Source organism: Dysidea avara, chromosome 9, assembly GCF_963678975.1.
Source record: "Dysidea avara chromosome 9, odDysAvar1.4, whole genome shotgun sequence".
In the NCBI taxonomy this organism is placed as follows: Eukaryota; Metazoa; Porifera; class Demospongiae; order Dictyoceratida; family Dysideidae; genus Dysidea; species Dysidea avara.
The window spans coordinates 26,688,425-26,714,360 of record NC_089280.1 but is presented as its reverse complement, the minus strand read 5'-3'; the positions used below and the strand labels follow the sequence as shown (position 1 = coordinate 26,714,360).

The 25,936-nt window shown below is 37.6% G+C and overlaps 1 protein-coding gene and 1 long non-coding RNA gene across 10 annotated transcripts; one reads left to right on the top strand and one right to left on the bottom strand.

Annotated features, from left to right (window-relative positions):
- Positions 1 to 25: 25 nt before the first annotated feature.
- On the top strand, positions 26 to 7,456 carry LOC136266294 (uncharacterized). Of its 9 annotated transcripts, XR_010706032.1 has the most exons (14): positions 26 to 1,129; positions 1,177 to 1,274; positions 1,328 to 1,372; positions 3,213 to 3,282; positions 3,359 to 3,429; positions 3,472 to 3,554; positions 3,607 to 3,646; positions 3,710 to 3,784; positions 3,872 to 3,974; positions 4,032 to 4,096; positions 6,068 to 6,435; positions 6,513 to 6,549; positions 6,745 to 6,861; positions 6,916 to 7,456. It is a non-coding gene; the product is annotated as an uncharacterized lncRNA (long non-coding RNA). The 9 variants fall into 9 exon arrangements; XR_010706031.1 differs by having other exon boundaries at positions 26 to 906; positions 1,010 to 1,129; positions 6,068 to 6,861; XR_010706038.1 differs by having other exon boundaries at positions 6,068 to 6,861; positions 6,916 to 7,026; positions 7,131 to 7,456.
- Positions 7,457 to 20,260: 12,804 nt separating this feature from the next.
- Positions 20,261 to 20,781, bottom strand: LOC136267624 (copine-3-like). The gene is made up of 3 exons (XM_066062783.1): positions 20,633 to 20,781; positions 20,494 to 20,515; positions 20,261 to 20,431 (listed from the first exon to the last, which is right to left on the bottom strand). The coding sequence occupies exons 1-3, from the start codon at positions 20,779 to 20,781 to the stop codon at positions 20,261 to 20,263; spliced, it is 342 nt and encodes a 113-aa protein (XP_065918855.1).
- Between the last annotated feature and the right edge of the window lie 5,155 nt (positions 20,782 to 25,936).

The following is a 25,936-nucleotide window of genomic DNA, read 5'->3' as shown; positions in this document are numbered from 1 at the left end:
AACTATCTATGCAATTATCCGGAAATCTACTCAGTAAATTTACCGTATCACGAAGAGAGGCACAGGAAAGGACGAGAGCTAAGCTGATTCGCTTTGTCTAGCGGTGGAGACGACGGACATTGTAGCGGACCAGGGTAGTGGACATTATAATGAATTCCTAATGTGTATGGCTGCATCCTAGCGTACAGTACGTATAGTGCTATGAATATCATGTGCAACCACCAATGCTTATTGGCGATGCCGACGAGTTGCATACTATGATTCTATCTTTCTTAAATCCCAACACTGCCAACATTTGACTAATTACTTAAACCTCAAGTCCATGTAGGGCATTCATCCTATATTCACTGCTACTTAGTGGTTTATTGCATCATCACTTTCAAGCTGTTTATCATCAAAGGAAGCCATGATGAGTCTAAGTACTTGTGTGCTATTTGTAAACAAAAAGAGACTGAACAACTCTTAATTAACAATGAACTAAGTAGCCATATATTTTATAAGCTCTCTGTGCTGTACTGAGGACCAGAAACAGAGCTGTGTTGAAATCATTCTTTTAATTACCCTACCAGTATTACTGACACTCTATGGCTGCATATTAACTGATAGCACCTGTTAACATAACCAAGCACAGCCCAGGAAATTACTGCTCTCTTTATAAGGACATGTTTCATTAACAAAAGATAGAATACAGATATACCCTGAGTGTTATGCTCCTTTGCACCTTCTATACCTTGAGTGTTACGCTCTTTTGCACCTTCTATACCCTGAGTGTTACACTCCTTCGCACCTTCGGCGCTTATAAGCTCCTGTTAATATAGACTACCAAACAGGTCAGGTGAACGACCATTATAATTGTCTCCGGGCCACATTATGCCTGAGAAGGGAGATTGAGCAATACATTGACAGGTATATTGATGTGTTAAAATCTTTCATGTTGTCACCCATTATGTAACTACATGTGGTTTGTTATTTCGTTGTTTCTAATTACTTTAAATGGAACACCATGTAGCACTCAATGGAAAGAGTTACATTAATCTGTAGTCTTGCCGAACTGAAACTTGAATGGCAGTCAGTCTACTGCTGACTATGGCCCACTGGTAACAAAAGCCATCCTCAGGAGGACACTATGGTTTGTAAACTGTTTGTTGATGTGGTAGTATAATGCTACTGTCACAGAAGTGACTTGTGATGATGGGCGAGACTCCTGAAGAAGTTTTTGACATCGTCTAAGCACATGATGTCTGTGTCTGTGATCTACCTTACGCATTGCTAAGGTAACCGGTGGATCAATGATGGTAACTTCGTTTATTAACTTTTCCCATCTCAGCTATTGTGCACTCTGAGCAAATAATTCCCTCAGAAGGCCACACAGGTGAGTGGTATCACACTATCTCGTACTTGTAAGTACCTGCCACAGGAACTACTTCCTGGTGGTCGTATTGAAATATTTGTAGCCAAATGTGACCAATAAGTTATTTCCAGTGAGTTTAGTATAGTTTGTGTGTGTTGTTGCTTATGTAACGTGTGTAGTTGTGTGTGTGTGCACACGCGTGCGTGCGTGCAGGCCCTAAATTAACATGCAGTCAATCCACACAAATAGTACAAATAGCACAACATTGAGTTTTTGGTGGACAAACAATGTCCTTTCAAAACCAATAGTGGTACCATAAAAGCTGATGTGTACATGTTTGTTTGTAGTGCTAACAATAACTGTCACTTGGTTGCTAGGAGATACTACATTTTCCCAACCCAAGGATTTTCCACCTCCCCTTTGTGTACTGCTATCACCAGCAGCTGTAATGACCACAGCCTGGTGATATGTTGCAGCTATGTGGCTGTGTTTAACCTCAAAACTTTCAATGGAAACTCCCTACCGTAGACTCTGGTTATTAGGCGCATGTGCTTATAATTTTTCGGAGGAATTCTTTGTGAAATTTACTATGCTTGTTAAGCGCATGCGCTTATAAATTATGGTAAGGAATTTCTGCTAGGAGGGCATTAGTTGTGCCCACTACAGTCTTCAAGTGATTGAACACCAGTAAATAGTTTGCTTCAGTCGGAAATCCTTAGAAGTCAGATAACTACAGCTATCGTTATTACAAATGGCAGTGTCTGCTATACACGGGCCTGGCGAGGCCTCGAGTGTGCTGTGACATGTCTGATCTGTTCTGACAATTTTTTGCTGCAATTCTATGTAGTATGAGGTTGCAGAGATGATTTCAACCATATGTGCTCTATGTCTGTACATTTGTGAATATGTAAGGACATTTGTCCTTGGCACCTTAAAAATTAAATTAAGGTCTGATGTGTGTGCGTGTGAGCGAAGGAGAGAAGGAGCATGTGTGTGGAGTGTGTAGTCCATCATACATGCATGTGACTGTGTATAGTATGACTGTATGTGTTGCAGTTGTTGGTGTGTGCATGTGAGTGTGTGTATATGTGTGTCACACTGTGTCTCTCTGTATATGTATTTGCTTTGTGCTTGCTTTTGCTTTTTTCCTTGTGTGTATCATAGGGCGTGCATACAGATATCTAGTGTCATTTGTCTGTGTGTTATGTGCATGTCAAACTGAAATGTGTGTCATGTGTATAAGGCAGCACATTTTAGTGGTACGTTGAAAATTCCTTGTGATGCTCAGATGTTTACTATAGTTTTTATCTACTAACATAACCCTTATCCACCCAATGGGGACCTTGTGTTGTTTGTCACTGGGAAAACTGATATCAAGCCATCACAGCATCACCATTCTTCTGAATATCAGAGCAATTTTGTTTTCTACCAGTATCAAGCAAAATCAGAAATTCAATTTAATTCCTTTTCTCCAAGACCTTCCCGGAATCGAATTGTTTCTCCTATATGCTAGAGACATTTAAATCGTACTTATAAGTTGTTGCTTAATGTGAACTGGCAATTGTAACTTTATCACATGTTTGATCAAGAATAGGTTGTTGGTGTTCAAATGTACATGTACCTGTGTTTGTATATATAGTATGCACATATGTACCAGTGACAAATTATGTTATATATAAATAAAAGGGGTAGTCACTTCAATAGGTTAAATAAAACCCGGTCGCATGCACTACTGTATAGGTCTTGCAGAGTGGTGCATATTTTACTATCATCAAGTCAGCATAGCTACCCTGAACTCTAACTGTACACTTTCTTAATAATACATTTTTTGTTACTTAAAAAGTTGTTATACATTTCCTAGTCACCATGGTAGCCCACCGGTTTTCTGCCATTGCAGACTTACAGTGGAGGAAGTGTTTCTTAAACTTCCAGTGAGTTAACTACTGTAGACTCTTTTGTTTCAACACTAGAGCATAGCATTTGTATGAGAACAATAATCTTTACCAGCCATTGAGCAATGTCTTCGACTGTACATCTGTAATGGACCCGGCAAGACTTGCAGTCATAGAGATGTCACGGTGAAGCCTCGCCTGTGTTTATAATTGTCATTACTGATACAGAAGGGATAGTCGGTGAAGCATCCTGGATTTTAGTGAACCGACGCCAAAATGGGCATCCTTGTCAATGCCATTGTGTTGTTGAAGTAAGCGAAGTAGCTATTATTTGTCTGCAGTGATTTGTATCAGTTCTTGTAGATGCATTCAACCAAGTTGGGTACTTGGCATCTGAAAAAAAGTAAGTAATTGTGGTCATGTTTACAGGCCAACAAGGACCTAGGTGATTGCATTTTTTATGCAGGTGTTTTATCCAGGGTTGACATGTGCTGTTCATTATATGCATAACATTAAAGTGGATTGAATGTGACGTGACATGGTGAGTTTACGGCTCCAGACTTTGTACTCTAATTCACAGGTTGCTATGTCTATCCTTTTATGTTGTGCCCTTGTGGAATGACATCAGGCTAAGTGTGGAGTTGACTGAATGTGTTGAAGTATGATGATGGTGATGGCGTTAATCCATATGCAATGGAGCTACTAGTGTGTGTCTGCAGCGTACAGACCAAGTAGTATTGTGTTTGTATACAACATATCTTTACGTGTCATTTGTACACATAATATAGGGTCCACATCCCCCACTGTGCGGGTGTGTGTGTCGTAAAATGTTACCAGATATATGACTACAAAGGTATGTACCTGTGAAGCACACACTTATTAACACAAATTACATATAGTTTGAACTTTGAAACTTTCTAGTTTATGCATTTAGCTGTTCAACTGGATTTTTTAATAAGTGAAACCACAGTATTGTGATATACACTGTAAACAGTAACTTAATCAGTGCTATATGGACTCTTGGTGCTAGTAGTCAGCTATTATAACATTGTTTGCTGAGATGTAGCTAAAATGTGTGTAAAAGCCTTTTCACAAATCTGGCCACAGATTCTGTACATTAACTTCATCACAGCAGGAGATCACAAGCGCCACATAAACCACTCATCATAATTATGTGACTAAAAGCTTGCTCTTCATGTAAAAAATAAGTGGTGATATCTGTGGCAAGATAGTGATCGTCACTGGATTTCTTAGTGATCGTCACTAAGAAATCACCACTTAGTTTTTACAGTGTTGCACTTAGGTAACTGTGGCCATGCCTATGGGTATAAACTACATCAATATTATGATTTGAAACTTGCACACAACTAAAGCAATTAGAAATTGAGAACTTATGACTGAGTAAAAAAAAACTAGAGCAGTACACAATAAAAATTTATATGCCCACATGTCCATTATTAGATATCATATAACAGGCTTGTAAGTGTAGAGAAATCCCAAAAGTTCAGTGGTTTCCTTGTTTGTCCTTCTGTACTGCCTTAGAAGTGTTCACTTTCCTTATAGCTACAGTAGCTAGTAATGTGTAAAGTACTTTAAACTATTAGCTTCAGTTTTTTCTTAAGAAACAGTGAGGAAAATTAAGATAAGCATGAAGTCACCAAACTGCATAATTTATAGTTCAGATTTCTTCTGGGTCATCTTTTACTGTATACCGTGAGGCATGTATCAGCACCTGAGAAAATGATTCACAAGCAAATAACATAGCAACTTCATCTTATTAGATGAAAGGTTTAGCTATACCAACTTGGACGCCAGTACATTTCCCTAAAATATGTGGCTGATATTTTAAAACACCCATATGCTGTTACATATTAAGAGCATTTTCCAAGATATACATGGGGCAATGTATATGTATAGTGAGCCTACTTTCAAGCCTTCATGTTATAGCTACTCCATTATTATTACGCTACTAGTGAATGTCTGTAAAATTTTATAATTCAAATTTAAACTATAATGCAGAGATAACATGTGATTCTAAAATGTCATTTAAGGTACAGTATATGAACATTTAGAGAAAAGTGTGAATGCATACATATAAAAGTGAACACCTGCTGGCAGTATACACAAGGAAATACAATTTTCAGGGTGCATCATACAGGCACCTATGCTGCTATAGTCACCTACGTATATGAGATCATCAATATTATCTTGTACAGTATGGCTGCTACAGTAAATAACTTTTAATTCTTCATTCCTTAACTTGCGCATTATAAGAATGGTTCGAACTTCTAACTCTCTATATAGCTAGCTATGTACTAGCTATATATAGTTTGCTTGCTCCTTATTGCTTGTTTCAAACTCCTGCTATTAGCTAACTATCATGCATATTAGGGATCATAAAAAATTGAATTTTCTGGTAAAACAATACCACCCCAAAACTAGCCTCACAATACCTTCATGGCATCTTGGCAGTATTGGTGAAGTATAATCAAACCCAAAAATGTCTTCAGAGTGGCCAAAAATGCTTCCAATAAGTTGCTACAGAATTTTAAAAATTTTGTATTTATAATTAGTTAGCAGAATTTTCTTCCGACTGACTAACTGCCTGATGCCTTCCGACAAGCGTATTAACTTGATAACCAGTAAGGCTATGCACTGCAAAAAGCATAAGTATAAGCTTTATACTATTTTTAGTGTAAATGGGCTACCACAGGGGCCATACTTTTTTAAGGGTGATTCTTACTCTATTAGCCCCAATAGTATAATCTTTATACTTCCCAATTATAGTGTACAAAATAACACATGTGTACAAATGTCTTGACAGGTCCTCTAACAGCTTGCCAGACAGAGAAACTTGGTCGATAACCCTCGGCAGTCTCCAGATCAACCGTCACTCCCCAGAACAACAATGCATGGTGGCTGCAGCTCAATATTGTAGTATGAACTGCATAAGCAGCTGCCTGTAGATGCATTATGCATGCCTGTAGAGTGAAGCAAATATATAAGTCATAAACACTTGCTGTAAAATTAGTTACTGCTTCTGCCACAGCAAGTCAAGTGCTCTACAGCCATACCACTGTGGTTTATTACAGCTATGTGATGCCACGCACTTGTGTAGCACCATAATGAGTGCTCCTGGTGCATGGTCTGATACAAAACTGCAACAGCAGAACACATGAAATTGCTGACAAAGTGAGCAAAATTCTATGCAGTATAATTATACAAAGATATGTTCGTGCTATGATTTACATTTACAAATGTATGTACAGGTTTTCACGGTTTGGGAAAATGTAGCTGTATACCGTAGTAAGTTACTAAACCATGCTGTACTATACTGCAGTTTCATACCATTACATGTACTTTAAGTTTAATTTAATTATTATAGGGACAGACATCTATGTACCCATTATCACTATAGTATTGACTATGTTTACAACTATGTGCCATGTACTTTACTTTATGCTGTGTAAAATTGGGGATGCCTGCTTCCTTTATATATAGCTACTGGATATAGTTGATCTGCTCAAGTTACTCCTGCATGGTGCTATCTTACGATGCTTCAAAAACTTTTGGGGAGGAAGCATGCCTGTTTCAGCTCTACAAAATGTAAATTTTAATGTAAGTATACCACTTTATAGACGTGCTTTTGGCATCTCCATGTACGTTGTTTAGGTGAAGATAACTACTGAGGAAAAGCTGAAAATGAAATTTGAACTGAGTCTACAAAGCAGAGCTATTGAATACCAGACTCAAGTAGTGGCTGGAACAAGCTTCAAAATTATTGTAAGTGGGAATGGTTCAAATTCAAGCATTGTATGTTTCAACTGTGCATGGTGACTGCATCTTATTAGCTATATGCATACATCTTCCTTCATACATGTACACAGTACAGGTGCAAGTGACCAACTATCTGCAAAGTGCTGAGCTCATAATTATATAGTTTTACAAAACTTGCAAGATGAATTTTCTCTCACTTCTGCAATGCTCATAGATAAACCTGCCAGTTAGAAAGGGACAGAGTGTTGCTGGAAAATATTGAACACTATACTGCACTTAATGTTACAATTGGACTTGATATTTTTGTGTTGTATCAGTGTAAATATTAATGCTTGCTACTGTATACTGTATACAGTATACATGTATTTGTTTTAAACTGTATACAGTACGTATTGTACAGAATTATGAATTTCTGAAGATTAGAGCATAATATGTTTTATACCCTAAGCACCATACTGCTCATCAGTAAAAAAAATTAATGTGCCACACAGTACATACATAATATTACAACAACACCACTGAGCAGTTAAATGTATTATCATTGATACTAGAAGACTTCAAGAAGGTTAGGCCTACCATGGACCTTAAACCAGGACCTGATGAACTAGTGGTATTGGTTTTTGAGAAAATCTTGAGGGAAAGTCTGTATAAACATTAATAGCATTTATAGCAACCATGTAAAGAATATCTATAGAACGCAGGCAGATGTACACTTAAGTTAAGGAGCTGAGATGCACAGTTACACATATAATATTATACTTTTAACTATTAATTTTGTTAGAACTTGTCCTATAAAGCTTAGCAAGAGACTTTTGTAATTATGTATTGATGAAATATTGAAACTGTAAAATCACTAAAGAAAAAGAAACTTGCAAATTCCCTACTATGAACTTTAGGCATCCCTATCTTCTTCCAGAGTTTATTTAAAGTTTTTAGTTGACATTTTTCAAAGCCTTATGGAAATCACAAAAATGTCCGTAACTTTCTTTTAAAACAATTTCATAAAAATCTGATACTGTGAACTGTCAGGCTTAATGAGAGCTTTCATGTACTACAAAATTTTTGCTAAACTCAATCTATAAAACTAGATACTAAAAATCATTAATATACAAATCGTGAGATAATAGTGTTTGTTTCCATGGTAACCTGTGTACAAATATGTAGAGAATCATGATCATAACCATGTACAAAAAACATATGCGGTGTACATTTCAAGTTATCAGAAATATGAAATTTAATTTTTGGAGGTTAATGCCTGGTTACACTAACTATATCTAGCCCGGAACAAAATATCATATGTACAGATAGCTCGGGAATGCTGTATGTATACTATGGGTATTGTTTCAATATGAATACATAATTTTATTAGCATAAAAATAATTATAGCTATCATGGCATTACACTTACAGTGGTTTTAAAATAAATATTGTGTATGAACCTAATTTCTTTAGCACACATTACAGATTATAGTGTTTTGAATCATAAGACCTTATATATATGTGCATTAAAAACTCATTATATTAAGCTTATTATCCAAAACATTCCATGAGTGGCAAGGAGCAGCAGATTGTATTTTGTGCATCATTACAAGTAATGGAACCAATGGTGTCCGCTCTTAAAACCTTTGCTGTCACCACTAATCATCTGGACATGGTTGGCTGAAATGTTACTTTTTTTATTTTTGGCTGTTTTCTCAATGCTCAGCTCAATGTGTACATACTATAGTCTTGAGTCAAATATGCTCCAAATTTTTCCCAAAATGCTTCAGGAATTATCACCTATTATGTTCTTCATTTATTTATTTTCATTTATTTATTCACAACCACGCCATACATGAATTGACAACTAACAGTAGTTGATGATTACAGTAGGATGGCTGATAGCTAAAGGCAAGGACTGCCAGTAGCTGAGTACAATTGCTAACTAATTTACATAATTACAAACTATATAACATAGTACTTAATTAAAGAATAAAATGGGGTAGGACAAAATTGGGTGGGCAAGTGTAACAAAAATGAAAAGTACAAGTATTGCTAGTTTCAGTGTCTCGTAGATGAACACAATAATCTTGGAACATTTATAGTGTTTCACTGCAGAGTGGCTGTTCTATTATAGAGAGTATTGATCTTAGGAACTTTGTACAATGCTGCAATTGAGTGCTCTATTGCAGTTAGCATTTCCCACTGACTGCTCTATTAGGGAGTATCAATACATTTCCAAGGAATTAAGCTCCATAGTTAGAAATACCCACCTATGAGTTATGCTAGCATTATGCTGCTTATTATATATATGCTTTTATTTTGCTGGCATGCACATATTTGGTGCAGGCCTATTAGGTTTCTAAAGAAAGTCATGTCTATGCCACAAACTCACTTTGATGGCAAAGAAGCTCCTTGCTTAATAAGCACCATAAATAAACTAAGAAACCGCCATAACTTTAAGTTCACTATTATTGTTTTGTGCTATAGAGTAATTTGCATTATATTAGTTAGCTGCTAACTGTATGTAAAACTGGTGGTACGTGTGCATGTACTTACTGCAGCTGTTACTTTTGTAAAATGATTGACCTACACAGCAAAAATTGTGTTCCAATGCTACCTATACTAACTCCGTCTTTAGTTAGTATTGGAACAACTAATCCAAAAGCTCCCTGTAAGGAGACAAAACAGACCACAAATCTATAAATGACTCCAGTGACATTCAGTATCAGGGCCTGTGGTCTGATTTTGTCTGAGCATAAATAAAATTAGTTCCAACACTAAAACATAGACAGAATAAATACAGGCAGTATTTGTATATGAAATATGCTGTGAGATATATCTCTCTATAGATACACAATAGCTATCTGTTAGCTAGCATTTGCACAGATACTTAAAATATTGATGTAAAGTGTAGTACAACTAATATGAACTCTGTGAAGTGTACCCACTGTGTCAACTATGGTGAACTGCATGTGGTGACATTACAGTGAATCATCTTGGGTCTTGGATAGTGGTACTGACCAGGGTGTCAAACAGCATCTGTAAATTTCAGTGTACTATATACATTGAAAATTATTGAAAGCTAATTTTCTACAAGCTTTCCATGCATTCACAGTATACTATTCTTTAACAGATTTGGTGAAAACATAGCTTTATTATTTAACCAAACCCAACAGCTTCCTTAATTATACAGGTACGCACCTCATCATAGCTATACCTGCAATTGTGCCATTACAGTGACAGCATCTTTGCATTTTCCAACTAGCTAGCATAAATAGCTACCTGACCTTTATTTGGATGAAAAGTGACATAACAGGATACTTCAGTGAGTTTTGTGAGACTGTGTGGTATCCAGTTAGTTAAAGCATTATAATTCATTCCTCAAAGAGATGTATAGTAGCCATGCAGTGATCATTACCATGCAAGAGGTAGATGTATAATCTAAACCAAAGCCACTTGCATGCATTAACCAAAGTTATGCGTATTCTAAGAAGCCTAGCTACGTAACAGACTGTATTACAGAAGTGGTTATGCAATTTTACTAACACTTATTCTTGGTTGTTAAAATGGTTTAAAGGGTATGCTAATTGTATAGATTTTGTGAAAAGGGGTCTGCGCAAATCACACACATTCCTGAACTCGAGAAATTTTAAGTCCACACTGTAAAAAATTAGGTACTTCTAAACGTTAGATTGCCTGGGACTCCCTTAGGGGTGTTTAGTTACACTCCATCAGGGTATTGCAAAACTCCCAATAGGGTGTTCAGGAACACTGGATACAAAACTCTGACCCTTTAATGGGAAGGTATTTGGGGTGTCACCACAGGTACAAGATCACATCCCTAATAGTCTGGCTGCTGAAGGGTGATACTCGAAAAAAATGGTACTAAGATAAATTTGGTATTATTAGAGTCAGAATTTTCTGGAGAACAACATATCCAAAATCCTCTTTGGGGAAAAAAGTTATGGATGTTCGAAGTTTTATGCTATACAGATATATACATGAGTATAACCATGTAGAATTAAGATATATATGGTGTACACCTCAAGTTATAATCAGAAAAATGAAATTTAAACTATTATTGGAGGTTAATGCCTTGTTGCACTATATTAGCATAAAACTTCAAATGTCCATAACTTTTTCCCCAAAGAGGATTTAGAGGATTTTGGATATGTTGTCCTCCAGAACATTCTGCATCTAATGATACCAAATTTATCTTGGTACCATTTTTTTACCTTCGACAGTCCTCAAAGGAAGTGTAGCTGTTGAAATAGAACCATAACACAATAATAACAGTTACATTTAATGTTTTTATTGTACCTTGCTTGTAATGGCTACCATTTTGTATTAATAATCTAACAACTAAGCATCACTTTTGATGGTGGGTTTCCACCAATTTTGACATAAACACCAAAACACCCCTGAAGGTGTGGGTGTAGCACAACACCCACCCTAGGGTGTAATTAAACACCTCCATTTTTACAGTGGTACATGGGAATGAAATCTAAAATTTTCCCCTTTCTCAGCTCTTCAAGTCAATTTGTAACTGGGCCTGTGAAAACAGGGTATGTGGCATAGGTATATTAAATCTACCTACAGTAAACGTAATTCATCAATCAGAACTAATTATGCTGTTGTGCTATGGCCATGAATCAAATTTTCAGCCATTTATGCACGTTTTTGGCATTATGATACATTAGGTTACAGAATGCAAATTTTAGCTTCAGTGGTATGACCTGTTGTGTAATGGGTTGTGTAGTTTGTGTGTGCACACACGCCTGTTTTCGCAGGTCCGGTTGGCGGTCACATCTATAGCCTTCAATATACTAACAAGCACTAATCATGATGATACTAAGTGTAGTGCAATGCATGCATGTATGTTGGCAAATGATACATTATATATGTAGCATATATTTTGCAACTTTGTGAACATCTTGGAGAATGTGTAACACACAAATTAAGTAAAACTTGTAATATAATGTTCTCCAATAATTTTTCAGCCAATTTTGCTGGCATGTATGCAGATTACATGCATGAAATACATGTACAGCTGACAAAAATTAAATTATTTCCATGGAGCTTGTGAATATTTCCTATACATGTTACATATATAATTACGTATAGTTAATGACCATATATTCTTAATCTCATAATCAATACAGAAGTTGCAGAGTGCATGTTACAATTAACAATGCATGTGTTAGGCCAGACAAACTTGATTGTTTCTCATCCCCATGCACCCACATCCCTTTTCCACCACCATCTTATAATTTCATTATTGCTGTTATCATTCACGTACGTACTTATTTTGATGCTAAGAAGGCTGGCTATCATTTTACAGCACAACAAATGTCAGTTGCATCTCAGAAACAGTGGTAACACGTATGTACTAGTCCTTAAAGGCTTTAGCTAACCTTTACCTTTATAGTAACAGACAGCTTGATTGGAGCATTTTCTTTGATAAATGAAAAATGACCTCCCGCCTGCATGGAAATCCAAATTTTTGTGGATGAGAAACAAGTAATCAAGTTTTCCTTGCCTAATTTTAAACAATGAATAACATAAGTAATTGATTTCACTTAAAGTGACTTCCAAATTTAACTCCTCATCTTGTTCCTTCATTAACCACTTGACGTGTAGAAATGTGAAGTGCTAGGAGTAAGTTAGTCTAGCTATATAAGAGTAAACAAGTCACTGAGAACATGCACAACACAACACAACATGGACCAGTCCACCATGAACTGATAAGGTCTTCATGAAGTCATCAGTTAGGATGGTGAGGTCTGACTTTATATAATGGTGTAAATTCTTATTGTTGTGTAATTTTGAGAAAGATAATAGCTTACTAGAGTTGTGGTTGAAGCATTTCGACTTATCATGACATCTTGGGCTAACGTAGATTCTTAATAGTGTAGTTGGTAGTAGAAAAGCGATGGTAAATTATGCAGCAACAATTGGGACTATCACAATGCTCACAAAATCCACTAGATGCCTCTAATGCTTGTAAACCTGAAATATAATAGCAAGTTGCATGTGATCTGTATCAGGACTCACCACATATGTTTCCACAGATAGGTGAGTCAGCCACTTCATATATCCAGTGCTCAATTTTATCTAATGACACAAATTGTAAACTTAGTCTTTGCAGGTTGTGGCAATGGGCAGCAATCATACATAGACCTTGAAAGCTTCTCAAGCCACCGAAGTTTTGAGTCTAAGTTAAGTCACTAAAGATTAGGACATGCTATGGCAAGTGACCAGACAGGAGCACCTCACAAACTCAGCACCAAAATCAGTTATAAAGTCGTAACGTTGATGTAATTAATGGTTCAACTGGTTACCTGGAGAATAGTTAAGTTTGAGCTAAGTTAGCGTAATGAAGTTGTGACAAAACTCTGCCTTATATCCAGTCCTATTCTGATCAGCTAATTCATGTCACTAGTATCAATGTGCCTCTTTCTGCTTTGGACCAAGCATACAAGCAAACATGAAGAGGGAACACTAACATGGCATCAGCAAACACCTGTGCCACACAGAGGGAATACATGGTCAGACATTAAGAGAGGGTTCACCTTGACTGGGTGAGTTGTTGCCTTGATTTTTCCCCACTGCAAGCTTCAAAAATTTATTTAATATGCTTTTTAATGCAGACAAGTCTGGTGCATTAGCTAATTAGAGATCTGTACCAACAGCCAAAAAACACGTATGTGCATGTAATTATAACTGCAGTAGACATTGTAATAAAGCTAAACTACTGCTGTTACTAAAGTTTCTACTTATATTATTAAAGTTAGGTGGAATGGATCCAGGCATCTTGAGCAGGGACATAGGAAATGTAACACACAAGATAGAGTTATACATGGGTAAATTGTTTAGGAAATGGTTGAACATGTTGAGTTTCAATTGTCTTTTCATTGTGTCCATTGAGTGATTTAGGTTAATAATTGGGAGTGCATTCCATAAGCGAGGGATTCTGTTGAAGTAGGAATGTCTAATGGAGTTATTTGGTGAAAGTGTGTGCTTTAATTTGTGCATGAGCTTTTGTAAGTTGGGAGGAGCCAGATTAAAAGGTAATTGATATTGAAACTGGTTGTTGAATATTTTAAAGAATAAATATGTCTGCAATTTTATACTGATACATCAGTGGCTAAAGATTGAGCTCTATTAATCTCTGTTGATAGTCAATTGTGAAGTTGTTATATATTTGGTATTTTGTATATTAATATAACCAACTAAAACTAGATGAAGTTAATCAAAATTAAAAACTAGTGCTGCATGTTTTTCATTACAAAAACTAATTATTTGGTAACTATATAGCCTTCTGGAAACTATACAGGAGGCTACAGAAACAAGGCACAAACTTGAAACTAGAGGTGTGTGATTATCTAGATATATTTGATTATCGAGATATCATAAGACTTATCGAGATATCATAAGACTTATCGAGATAAGGATGATAGGTTTATTAATCTAGATAATAGTAAACTTCCGTAAATTATTTGTATACCTGATGATGTAGGCACCTCCTGGGGGCCCCAACTCTCCTACCACTTGGGGAACAGTGTTAAGACAAACATTATTCACTTTTTTATAGTCTTTAAATTTCAATTTGCTTACGTTAATGGTTACAATATTGGCAGTTTACTAAAATAAATAAATGCTTCAGTTATCGAGATAAGTTAGATAATCGAGATAAGTTCAAAGGAAATATCGAGATATGTTTAAATTAGTCATCGCACACCTCTACTTGAAACTATGCTGAATGCTGAAAAAAATCCCATACCATTGATCTACAGACAGCTTGCAGTCTATGAAAATGCTTGCATGAGGAGCCACACAGCCTGGGATAGCTATAGGATTTCCTTCGCATTCAGCCGGCACATAAATATCAAGAGTTCTTGTTTTCTCATTAAGGGTTGACTTATTAGGGACCTACAGGGAGGCTACAGACAATAATCAAAACTATTTTTTATACTATAGTAATGACTCAGCAGGTTAGAAGAATCATTTCTACTGACCATTAAGAGTATATAGATAATATAGATTGCTGTAATATCACAATCAGAAATTTAAACTGCTCTATTGGAGCAATGTAATCATCACAGTATCTATGGACTATGATTTAATGGGATAGCTGTGTGCTATGATTCTATGTTCTGTGTTTTACCACTAGATCACCACTCTAGTATATATCCTTAAGATGGTGCCCAGTTTCAATGGCAAAGGTTACAAGTTTCAAAATAATGGTAAATTCATCACCAGTTTCTCAAGATACGATTGTCAAATTTTGGATGGGTGAGAAGTAGTGTGGCATTTATTTTTATATTCACCTTGCCTGGAAATGGTGACTTAAGGCAGTGCTTGGCTCAATGACACTGGATTTGCTGTTAGACACTATTTACCTGATTGTCTATACCATGCTTTAAATTTAGTCCACACATTATATAGTTCTCACAAAGGAAGCCAAGTTCCCTTCAAAAGGCTAAAAAACTAAGAATTTGTTCTACATCAATCCCTGAGAGCTCCTGTTTGTTGTTACAGTTAGGGAACAAAATGCTTTATAGATTTCTGTTATTTGCCAAGACAGATACGAATACCTCATTGACAATTATACTTTGCAGCTATATAGAAAAACATAAAATCAAAAATATTTGATTGGCCCTGGCTCTTTTCCCCTGCAGCTGGGACAAATTGCTTCCAGATACAATTTAATCATGGCTATTTTCCGAGGGAATGTGCCCCCCCCCCCCCCCCCCCCCCCCAAAAAAAAAAAAATTCTGTGAGAACTTCCATGCACTTAGAATATTGTATAGTTTTAACTATGACAAATACTCTATTCCATCCACCCACCTCACCTCCCCCTTGTCTAGCTCAGGTTAGGGTTTCTTTAGCACTGTAGCATAGACAAACAGAAATCCAGATAACCCTTATTAGGTCTGCCAGCTGAGAATCAGCAGATAGAACTGCAATCACATAGTTCCTGATGACTGCATACACCACCACAACTGAATGAGGGTGCAAAATCAACTGTAAGGATTTCCACTCATAAAATGTCTGCATGCACGCCCATACAAGTGATATATAGGAAAAATGCATGACCTGATCCAGTGATCATGCAGTGGAGCATCACATGTACATTATATTTAGCACCCTTGCTTTACAAGTGCAACTGAAATAGCACATACAATCATCAATGCATACAGAAAGATTGCTATTGAGCATAAGAAATGCAGTTTCACTCTGAGCCAAGTGCCAAAGGTACAGACAATTGTGTATACAAATAAAACAATACTTATGACCACAATGATGACAGGTCAGTGCTCTGCTGCAATCTATTTGTATCGGTCGCTACAAACAAATCCTTCTGTTCAAAACTGTACCTACCAGCTGTGAACAGTTTTCGGCAAGGGAACTTCTCACTCAAAGTGACTTCCAAGCTAAATTCTTCACCTTCTTGATCATGAACTACTTGACGTGTAGAAACATGAAGTGTTATCAGTTTGGGAGAGTTAGTTATAAGAGTAATAATTCCTGAACAAGTCACTGAGAACACACACAACACAACATGGGTCAGTCCACCATGAACTGATATGGTCCTCATGAAGTAATCAGTTAGGGTGGTGAGGTCTGACTTGATACACAGCTGGTGTAAACTGTTATTGTTGCATAATGACGAGAAGGATAATGACTTACTAGAGTTAATGTTGAAACATTTTAACTTTACACAACTATTGACTACATTTCGGGCAATATTTGACTGGTGTTGTAACATTCTGCAGTAGACAAGCGATGGAAAATTGCACAGCAACAAAGAGTCTTCACTATCACTGCAGCCTCGGCATTCTCCGCAGAATCCATCAGAACATTCTAATGCTTTTAAACTTAAGAATTTCTGAAACAGTTGGGCAAGTTGTTGCAGAAGTGTACCATCTGTAAAGGGACTCAACACACACATTTCCACAGCTAGGTGGGTCAGCTGCATACTACTTAGTATTTCCCATAACTGCATACAGTTCTCTACTTTACTAATCCCTATCCCCTGCAGGTTTAGTCCCTGCAGAGAATGGCAACAGCTGGAAATCATACGCAGCCCTTGAAGGCTTCCCAAACAATCATGTTTTGATTCCAAGTCAAGTCGTTGAAGATTTGGGCATGTGGTGGACAGTTGCTCCAGATGGCCAGAGTATAGCGATTGACAATTCCTTGCATCAAAATGGGTTATAAAACTAAGACTAGTAATGCGGTGGTCCAGCTGATCATCACGGATAACTAGATTGTCATAGTGATAATTTGCCATAAACTCAGCCTTGTGTGTAGTGCTGTTCTGATCTGTTAACATCAATAATCTTGGCTCCACACCTAACAAACCAAATGTTGCAACTTTGACAAATGGAAGCATAGCTGTCTGGCCGAAGTGTAGCTGAAACATTGGCAAAGCATTGTACAGGTTCAATGGCACTTTGAACCCATGGCAACCATATAGCCTTAACTCAGCTGTGCGGTCAGCTGGGATGAAAGAATTCCACAGGGGCCATGCTTCCAGTAATTTTGGTACCAATATGTATTTGGATACTTCAATGATGATGTTCAAATTTTGTGGTACAAATTTGTTGGTCACCCATTCGTGCGGCCATAAAATACCCCACTTCAACTGAGACGATGCTGCATGAATAGTAAGCTCTTTCAGTCTTGGGGACCCTGCCAATAGTAAAGGGTTTATGCTAGAGTTCCAACGAACCTCCAATCTTTCCAACTGTTCCATGTGTTGCAAAGCATTCCCGAACTGGTCAGGCTTCAGCCCACCTAGCTCAGCAGATGGTAAACTAAGTTGTGTCAGCTCGCAACATCTCGACAATGACTTCAGCAATCCTGGTAGCCTCACGCGATCTGGGAAACCAACCCTCTTCACGTGATAAGCACACACGTCCAACAAGTTCTTAACACACAGTTCTTCTCGACTGTCAAACTGAGGCCACACAAATTCGCTCCACAGTGACGACGTTTCGCCAACACTTCGCAATCTTCGCGACACATATCGAAATTTAGCCTTCTCTCTTATCGTAGGCAAAAACGACACAATATACACCAACAGTTCTGTTGGCAGACTTTCCAAGTTGCGTTCTTTGTCGCCAGGTGCAGCTGAATTGAAAGCTGAATCCATCACTTCTTCTCGAGGGGTACGACACTTCGTGAAATCTCAGCTGCAGTAGAAATCAGAAATCAAGCCTCTAACCTCCGTGTTTCTCTGTAAATTGGAGCAGTTTTTCCGTAAACTACAGCTTACGTGGGCGGGTATCAGCAGAAATCAACCTATTTCAGCAGAAATCAACCTGGAAATCAGAAATCACGGTAGAAACCTGGAAATCTCGTACGCTCTTTCCGAAGTGTCGGACCCTTCGCTTCTTCTATATAGGTAGTCTCGTACCCAGACCCCACCCACTGCGTCGGTCGTCGTTAGGTGGGTGGTGTCTGGACACGATATTAGGGCGGCGCTCCCCGCCACTTCACAAAAAACTGACGTTAATAACTACGGATCTTCTTGGCGTCGTGCCTTTGTATCAAGAGTAGATAATATTTTTATTATGTACTCTTGATGATATTAGCATGCAAAAAAAAGCATGCAGCAACAATGGGTCCAGCTTGACCGCACGAGCAGCTGCGGAGTCACGCTGACTGAATTACACATACTAATCTACATGAAGTGTTTTTTTTTTTGTTTTTTTTTAGGAGTTAGAAGTATAGTTATAAGAGTAAACAAGTCACTGAGAACATGCACATCACTACATGTACCAGATAAGGCATCTTCATGAAGTCATCAGTTAGGATGGTGAGGTCTGACTGCTGAGTTTATTATACACTCACAATTAACTGGTGTTACTGTAAATTCTTACTAGTGCATGTTGTGCGGTAATTTGGAGAAGGATACTAAGAGTTGACGTTGAAGCATTTCAACTTCTCACAGTTATTGATGCCATCTTGGATTAGGCTAATGTTAATTTTTTATGATGTAATTGGTAGCTAGTAGAAAAGTGATGGTAAATTATGCTGCAACAATTGGGATTATCACAATGCTCACAAAATCCTCTAGATGCCTCCAATGATTGTAAACTTGAGCATTTCTGAAATATAGCAAGTTGTTGCTGCATGCTGCATACGATTTGTAACACGACTCACCTCATCTGTTTCCACAGATAGGTGAGTCAGCCGCTTCATATACAGTGCACAATTTTATCTGATGACACAAATTGTGGCTTAGTCCTTGCAGGTTGTGACAATGGACATCAGTAATCATACATATTCTTGAAAGTTTGTCAAGCCAAAGTTTTGAGTCTAAGTTAAGTCATTAAGGATTAGGGCATGCTATGGCAAGTGACCAGACAGGAGCACCTCTGGTATCAAAAGCAGTTACAATGTTGAAACTGTAATGGTTCAATTGGTTATCTGGAATGGTTAAGTTAGCGTATGATGTTTAAGTACTGGCTGAATGCAGAGGAAATCCTGGATCCCAGGCTGCGTGGCTCCTCAGGCACTTGCCTAGACTGTCTGCAGCTGTGGATCATGTCACTACTTGGTTTGGCATTCAGCATTATTATAGCTATAGTTTTATTTGAGAGTGGAATGTTCAATTATGACTCTAAGGTCTTTTAACACTTCCTCTGGCACATTGCCTGCAAGAATTTGAACATTCTATACAAAATCTATTTTATTTATTCACTAGATAACTATCTCTCTGGGACCTGTGGGGAGGCTACAAAAAACTTGTGAAACAAGTCACAAACTTGAAAAACAGTAGCCACGAGCTTTAGTTTTGATTAACTTTATGCATCTTAGTTAGATTAATATACAAAATTGTTTTGAAGCTTCTGCTAAAATCAAATTTTACCCCAGACATAGGTCATTCCATTGGCCCAATGGAATGACTATCAGTGTCTGGGGTAAAATTTGATTTTAGCAGAAGCTTCAAAACAATTTTTGAATGTTAGTGCTCTTACTGCAGTTGGTGCGAAACATTGGTAAAAGGACGGCCCTTTTACCAATGTTTCATTGCCGTAGCACCAACTGCAGTAAGTGCACTGACATACTGGTTAGGCTGGTAAGGATTGATGTAATGCAAAGAAATTTTGGATTACAATTGCTACCAGTGAAGTCTATTGCAACTTTAAAGTTAATCTGACCGTGGCAGCCACTGAGCCAGGAAGGTATGCTTTCCAAATCCAAACACCTTAACACTTCTAATGGAGATGATTCCAGAGTTCTTGTTATGGTTGATCACTTCCCATCTGGGTTAACTTTTCACTGAGTAGTTCTCCCAGTGTAGTAGTGAACTCTCCAATCAGATCATGTGATCCATCGTTGTCCCAATCATAACTGATCGCTTTGATGACACAACTACCCTCTCCTCTACCTTCAGCGCTTATAAGCTCCTGCCTCTACCCAGGGTACCAGCTGAGATGGTAAATGGCTGCCGCACTGGGTTAAGCGTGTTCTTTACCACTTCTGTCTTGTGCACCAAACTGAAAAGAACCATCTGTATTAGCTCTATGAAACTCCAGATAAGGATCTGATTTACCAAAGAAATCTTTCTTTGTCAAGATGGTTACCAGCAAATTGTATGGTAAGGTATTTCTTACTCTGTATCACCTCCTCGGTGTGAACATGCAGTGATAGTTTCAGTGTTGGATGCTTTCTTGTTTGCTAGAGGTCTTGTGAAAGTGCTAGCGCTCACCACTTGCCCAAGGGTGGTCTCTAAACTGCCAAGTAAATCATCATCATCATCCATCATCCATCATCCATCATCCATCATCCATCATCATCATCATCGAGTGTTTGGCTTTGTTATCACACATCGTACACTTCAAACCTGATCTTTTGTACTTCCTCGAACCTGTATAGCCAAAGTAGATGTGGTCTTGGCAAACACTGGATTGAGGTTGATCTCTTTCTCATGGTGTAATGGTGTTGTAAAGCTTACATGCTCAGTATAATATAGTGCTGTGGCTCTTAGTATGTGCTTCAGTACTTAAGTTGAACAACATGCACTGATACACATAATATACATTAATGCTGTGGTATCTTGATAATGTGTCTGCATGTAACAGTCTAGCTGTCTCATGAAACTGCTAGCTACTTACTCAATGTGACCTTCAAATTGAACTCTTCATCATAAACTGCTTGCATGCTGTGCAGATACATGAAGTGTTATCAGTTTGGGAGAGTTAGTTATAATTCCTGAACACACACAACACAACATGGGTCAGTCCACCATGAACTGATAAAGTCTTCATGAATTCATCAGTTAGGATGGTGAGGTCTGACTTGATATATACGCAACTGTAATACTAAAATTTAGTAGCTACAGTATCTAGTCTTTTGTACTCATCATTTTGTAGTTCATTTTAAACCGCTGGAAAATCTGAGCTAAAATTTATAGCTAGGGACCCGCCGATTATGCTGGCATATTATGAGCATAATAGGTACCTGAAAGCATTGAGCATAATGCTAGCATAATAGGTAGAATATTTTGTAACAGTATGAATTCTTGCTTATAAAAATAAGTATCACAGAAAGATCGATATACTCTAATAGAACAGTCAGTAACTCTAATAGAGCAATCACATAGCTGACTGTTCTATTGGAGTATACCGATCTTTTCTGTGATATGCATTTTGACAAGTAAATTTGTGCTTCAGCCACTTATTATTTATCCATAAACTGGAAATTATTAGCAGAGCATGAGAACTGAGGTATAAATAATTGGGCATAATTTGAGCATAATAGGTAAGTATTAAGCATAAATTTAAGCATAATAAGTAAATTTTTGAGCAGTGCAGCATAGCATAATAGGTAAAATTATGAGCATAATCTGCCGGTCCCTATTTATAGCTAATAGAATTTTCTTCTGCATATATCTATATACTGTAAAGGTGATTTGACTGGAGCATGTTTCTCTCTGCATGATAGCTTAATAATTGACTAAATGAAGACTTCAAAGACAATAAACTTTGCTGCTGAAATTTTCTAATAAAGCATTCAATTATATATAACTCAATTATGTATCTTTCTTTGATATAATTACAATCGAATATATATCATTTCCATGCATGCAGAAACTCACCATACAAATTTAATTTCAAGATCCCGCACAGCAAGTATAAATGTAATCAAATCACACACAAGCTATAATTACAATAATAAACAAGTTGCTGAACTCAAATAGATGAAAAACAGACGGTTTCTGGTTTGAAAGTATAGACATCTAATGGTGGAAGAAAAAATCTAGGGAGGAATCAGGCATAGTTGATCAGTGATCAATTGTGAAATCTGCAATGCTACTCAGCACATCTTAGTGAGGTGTGCTGACTCCCTCAACTGGAGATATGTGGATGCCTACCTGCTATATGGGAGGCCCTAATCATTTTAGAGAACCTCTCCAGAGGTCTCTTAAGGATTTTCAAGACTCCTAAAGATCAAAGGATCATGCATACCATTTTCTAATTGCACGTAGCTATGACTGGGTCTACCACAAACTGCATGCCTATAGAGTTACGCAACTGTAAAACTTCATTTGTCATCAGAAAGAGATGGCCATATGCAGAGTTATAAGAGTGTTGCTGCAAGTCCATAAAATCAAATAATGTAGAACTAAAGTATCAAAGAAATCTTCAATTGTGAAAGCCAACTAGCTTATACGCATAACAAGTGCAGATCAGAACACCAAATCAAACACAGTGATGCATGCATGAAGCAGAAGCAACAAGGATAGCCCATGTCCATATTTATCTACACACTTTTCACAATTATGACCACAATGATAGTAGGTCAGTGCTTTGCTGTAGTCTGTTTGTATCAGATGCCACAAGTAAAGCCATCTTTTCATAACTGTAAACCGTAAGTCTTCTTTTACCAGCTGTAAACAGTTTTCTGTGAGGGAACTTTTCACTCAAAGTGACCTCCAAACTAAACTCTTCACCATCTTCATCATAAACCGATTGTTGTGTAGTAACATGAAGTGTTATCAGTTTGGGAGAGTTAGTTATAAGAGTAATAATTCCTGAACAAGTCACTGAGAACACACACAACACAACATGGACGAGTCCACCATGAAATGATATGGTCTTCATGAAGTCATCAGTTAGGATGGTATGGCATGAGTTGATAGACAACTGGAGTAAACTTCTGTTATTCTGTAATGATGAGAAGCTTAATGGGTCACCAGAATTGATATTGAAGTATTTTAACTTATCACAACTATTGATGACATTTTGGGCAACACTTTGATTTGACAGATTTTGTATCATCCTGCAGTAGACAAGTGATGGAAAATTGCACAACAACAGAAAGTTTTCATTATCACAGCAGTGTTGGCATTCTTCACAGAATCTTAAAGAACAATTAGAACATTCTAATGCTTTTAAACTTAAGAATTTCTGAAACAGTTGGGCAAGTTGTTGCAGAAGTGTACCATCTGTAAAGGGACTCAACACACACATTTCCACAGCTAGGTGGGTCAGCTGCATACTACTTAGTATTTCCCATAACTGCATACAGTTCTCTACTTTACTAATCCCTATCCCCTGCAGGTTTAGTCCCTGCAGAGAATGGCAACAGCTGGAAATCATACGCAGCCCTTGAAGGCTTCCCAAACAATCATGTTTTGATTCCAAGTCAAGTCGTTGAAGATTTGGGCATGTGGCGGCCAGTTGCTCCAGATGGCCAGAGTAAAACAATTGACAACCTTTTACATCAAAATGGGTTATAAAACTAAGACTAGTAATGCGGTGGTCCAGCTGATCATCACGGATAACTAGATTGTCATAGTGATAATTTGCCATAAACTCAGCCTTGTGTGTAGTGCTGTTCTGATCTGTTAACATCAATAATCTTGGCTCCACACCTAACAAACCAAATGTTGCAACTTTGACAAATGGAAGCATAGCTGTCTGGCTGAAGTGTAGCTGAAACATTGGCAAAGCATTGTACAGGTTCAATGGCACTTTGAACCCACGGCAACTGTATAGCCTTAACTCAGCTATGCGATCAACTGGGATGAAAGAATTCCACAGGGGCCATGCTTCCATTAATTTTGATGCCACTATGTATTTGGATACTTCAATTATGATGTTCAAATTTTGCGGCACAAATTTGTCGGTCACCCATTTGTGTGGCCATACAATACCCCACTTCAACTGAGACGATGCTGCATGAACAGTAAGCTCTTTCAGTCTTGGGGACCCAGCCAATAGTAACGGGTGTATGCTAGAGTTCCAACGAACCTCCAATCTTTCCAACTGTTCCATGTGCTGTAAAGTGTTCCCGAACTGGTTAGGCTCCAGCCCAGCTAGCTCAGCAGATGGTAAGCTAAGTTGTGTTAGTTTACAACATCTCGACAATGGTTTCAGCAGTCGTGATAGCCTCACGTGGTCAGGAAAACCAATTCTCTTCACGTGATGTGCACACACATCCAACAAGTTTTTAACACATAGTTCTTCTCGATTGTCAAAATGAGGCCACACAAACTCACTCCACAGTGACGATGCTTCGCCAACACTTCGCAATCTTCGCGACACATATCGCAATTTAGCCTTCTCTCGTATCGTAGGCAAAAACGACACAATGTAAACCAATAGTTCTGTTGGCAGACTTTCCAAAGTGCGTTCGGCTTTGTTGACAGCCGCATCCATCACATCACTACTTCAATGAGGATGACCTAACTTTTTCAACACGTGGTACAGTACATCCAAAAAAAATAGTAATAAAATAAAAATCAAGGTCGAGATACTCTAATAGAGCAGTCAGTAAAATACTCTAATAGAACAGTCACCGTATGTATACGAATAGGGACCCGCCGATTATGCTGGCATAATTATGAGCATAATAGGTGCCTGAAAGCATTGAGCATAATGCTAGCATAATAGGTAGAATATTTGTATAATAGCATGAATTCTTGCTTATCGAAATAGCTATCACGGAAAGATCGATATACTCTGATAGAACAGTCAGTAACTCTAATAGAACAATCATATAGCTGACTGTTCTATTAGAGTATATCGATCTTTTCTGTAATATGCACTTTGACAAGTAAGTTTGTGCTTCAGCCACTTATTATTAATCCATAAACTGGAAATTATTAGCAGAGCATGAGAACTGAGGCATAAATAATTGGGCATAATAGGTAAGTATTGAGCATAAATTTAAGCATAATAGGTAGATATTTGAGCAGTGCAGCATAGCATAATAGGTAAAATTATGAGCATAATCGGCGGGTCCCTATATACGAATCCTCGGCATGAGTATAAAAACTTACATCTGCAGCATCAACTCATGCATGGGTACACTTAGCTATGTAGCCTGCTAGGATTTTTTGTAAATTAAATTCACTTGGTACTTTGTCATTCTCTATAATTATTATAACAATTTACTTTAGACTTATAATTGAACTCAAAACTGTCACTACATGATCCCTACATGCAACAATTGATGTAGACCACTTAGAGAAGTATAATTATATCATAAAACTCTACATAAAAAAATCAGTCCTGAAACATGTAAAATTCCTATAACACAGTTCCCCAGACCCCCTGCTTTATATAGCTACCTACTACCTGGTCATGGTGCACCCCCTTGTCAAACCCCGGATCCTCCCTTGAGATAAACAACAGTTACCGACTACTGAATAGTGACACACAATTATATAGTATTGATCAATGTTGTGGCTACCTCTAGCTATGCCCCACAATGCAAGTGTTAGGTGGGTAACATGTGTGTATTCTGCAAGTCTGTCTGTGGCAAATGCTCTATCCTCTTGTTCAAAACCAGCTGTAAATAGTTTTTGGTGAGGGAACCTCTCACTCTCAAAGTGGCCTCCAAACTCAGTGAACTCTTCACCTTCTTGATCATAACTGAACTACTTGACATGAAGTGTTATCAGTTTGAGA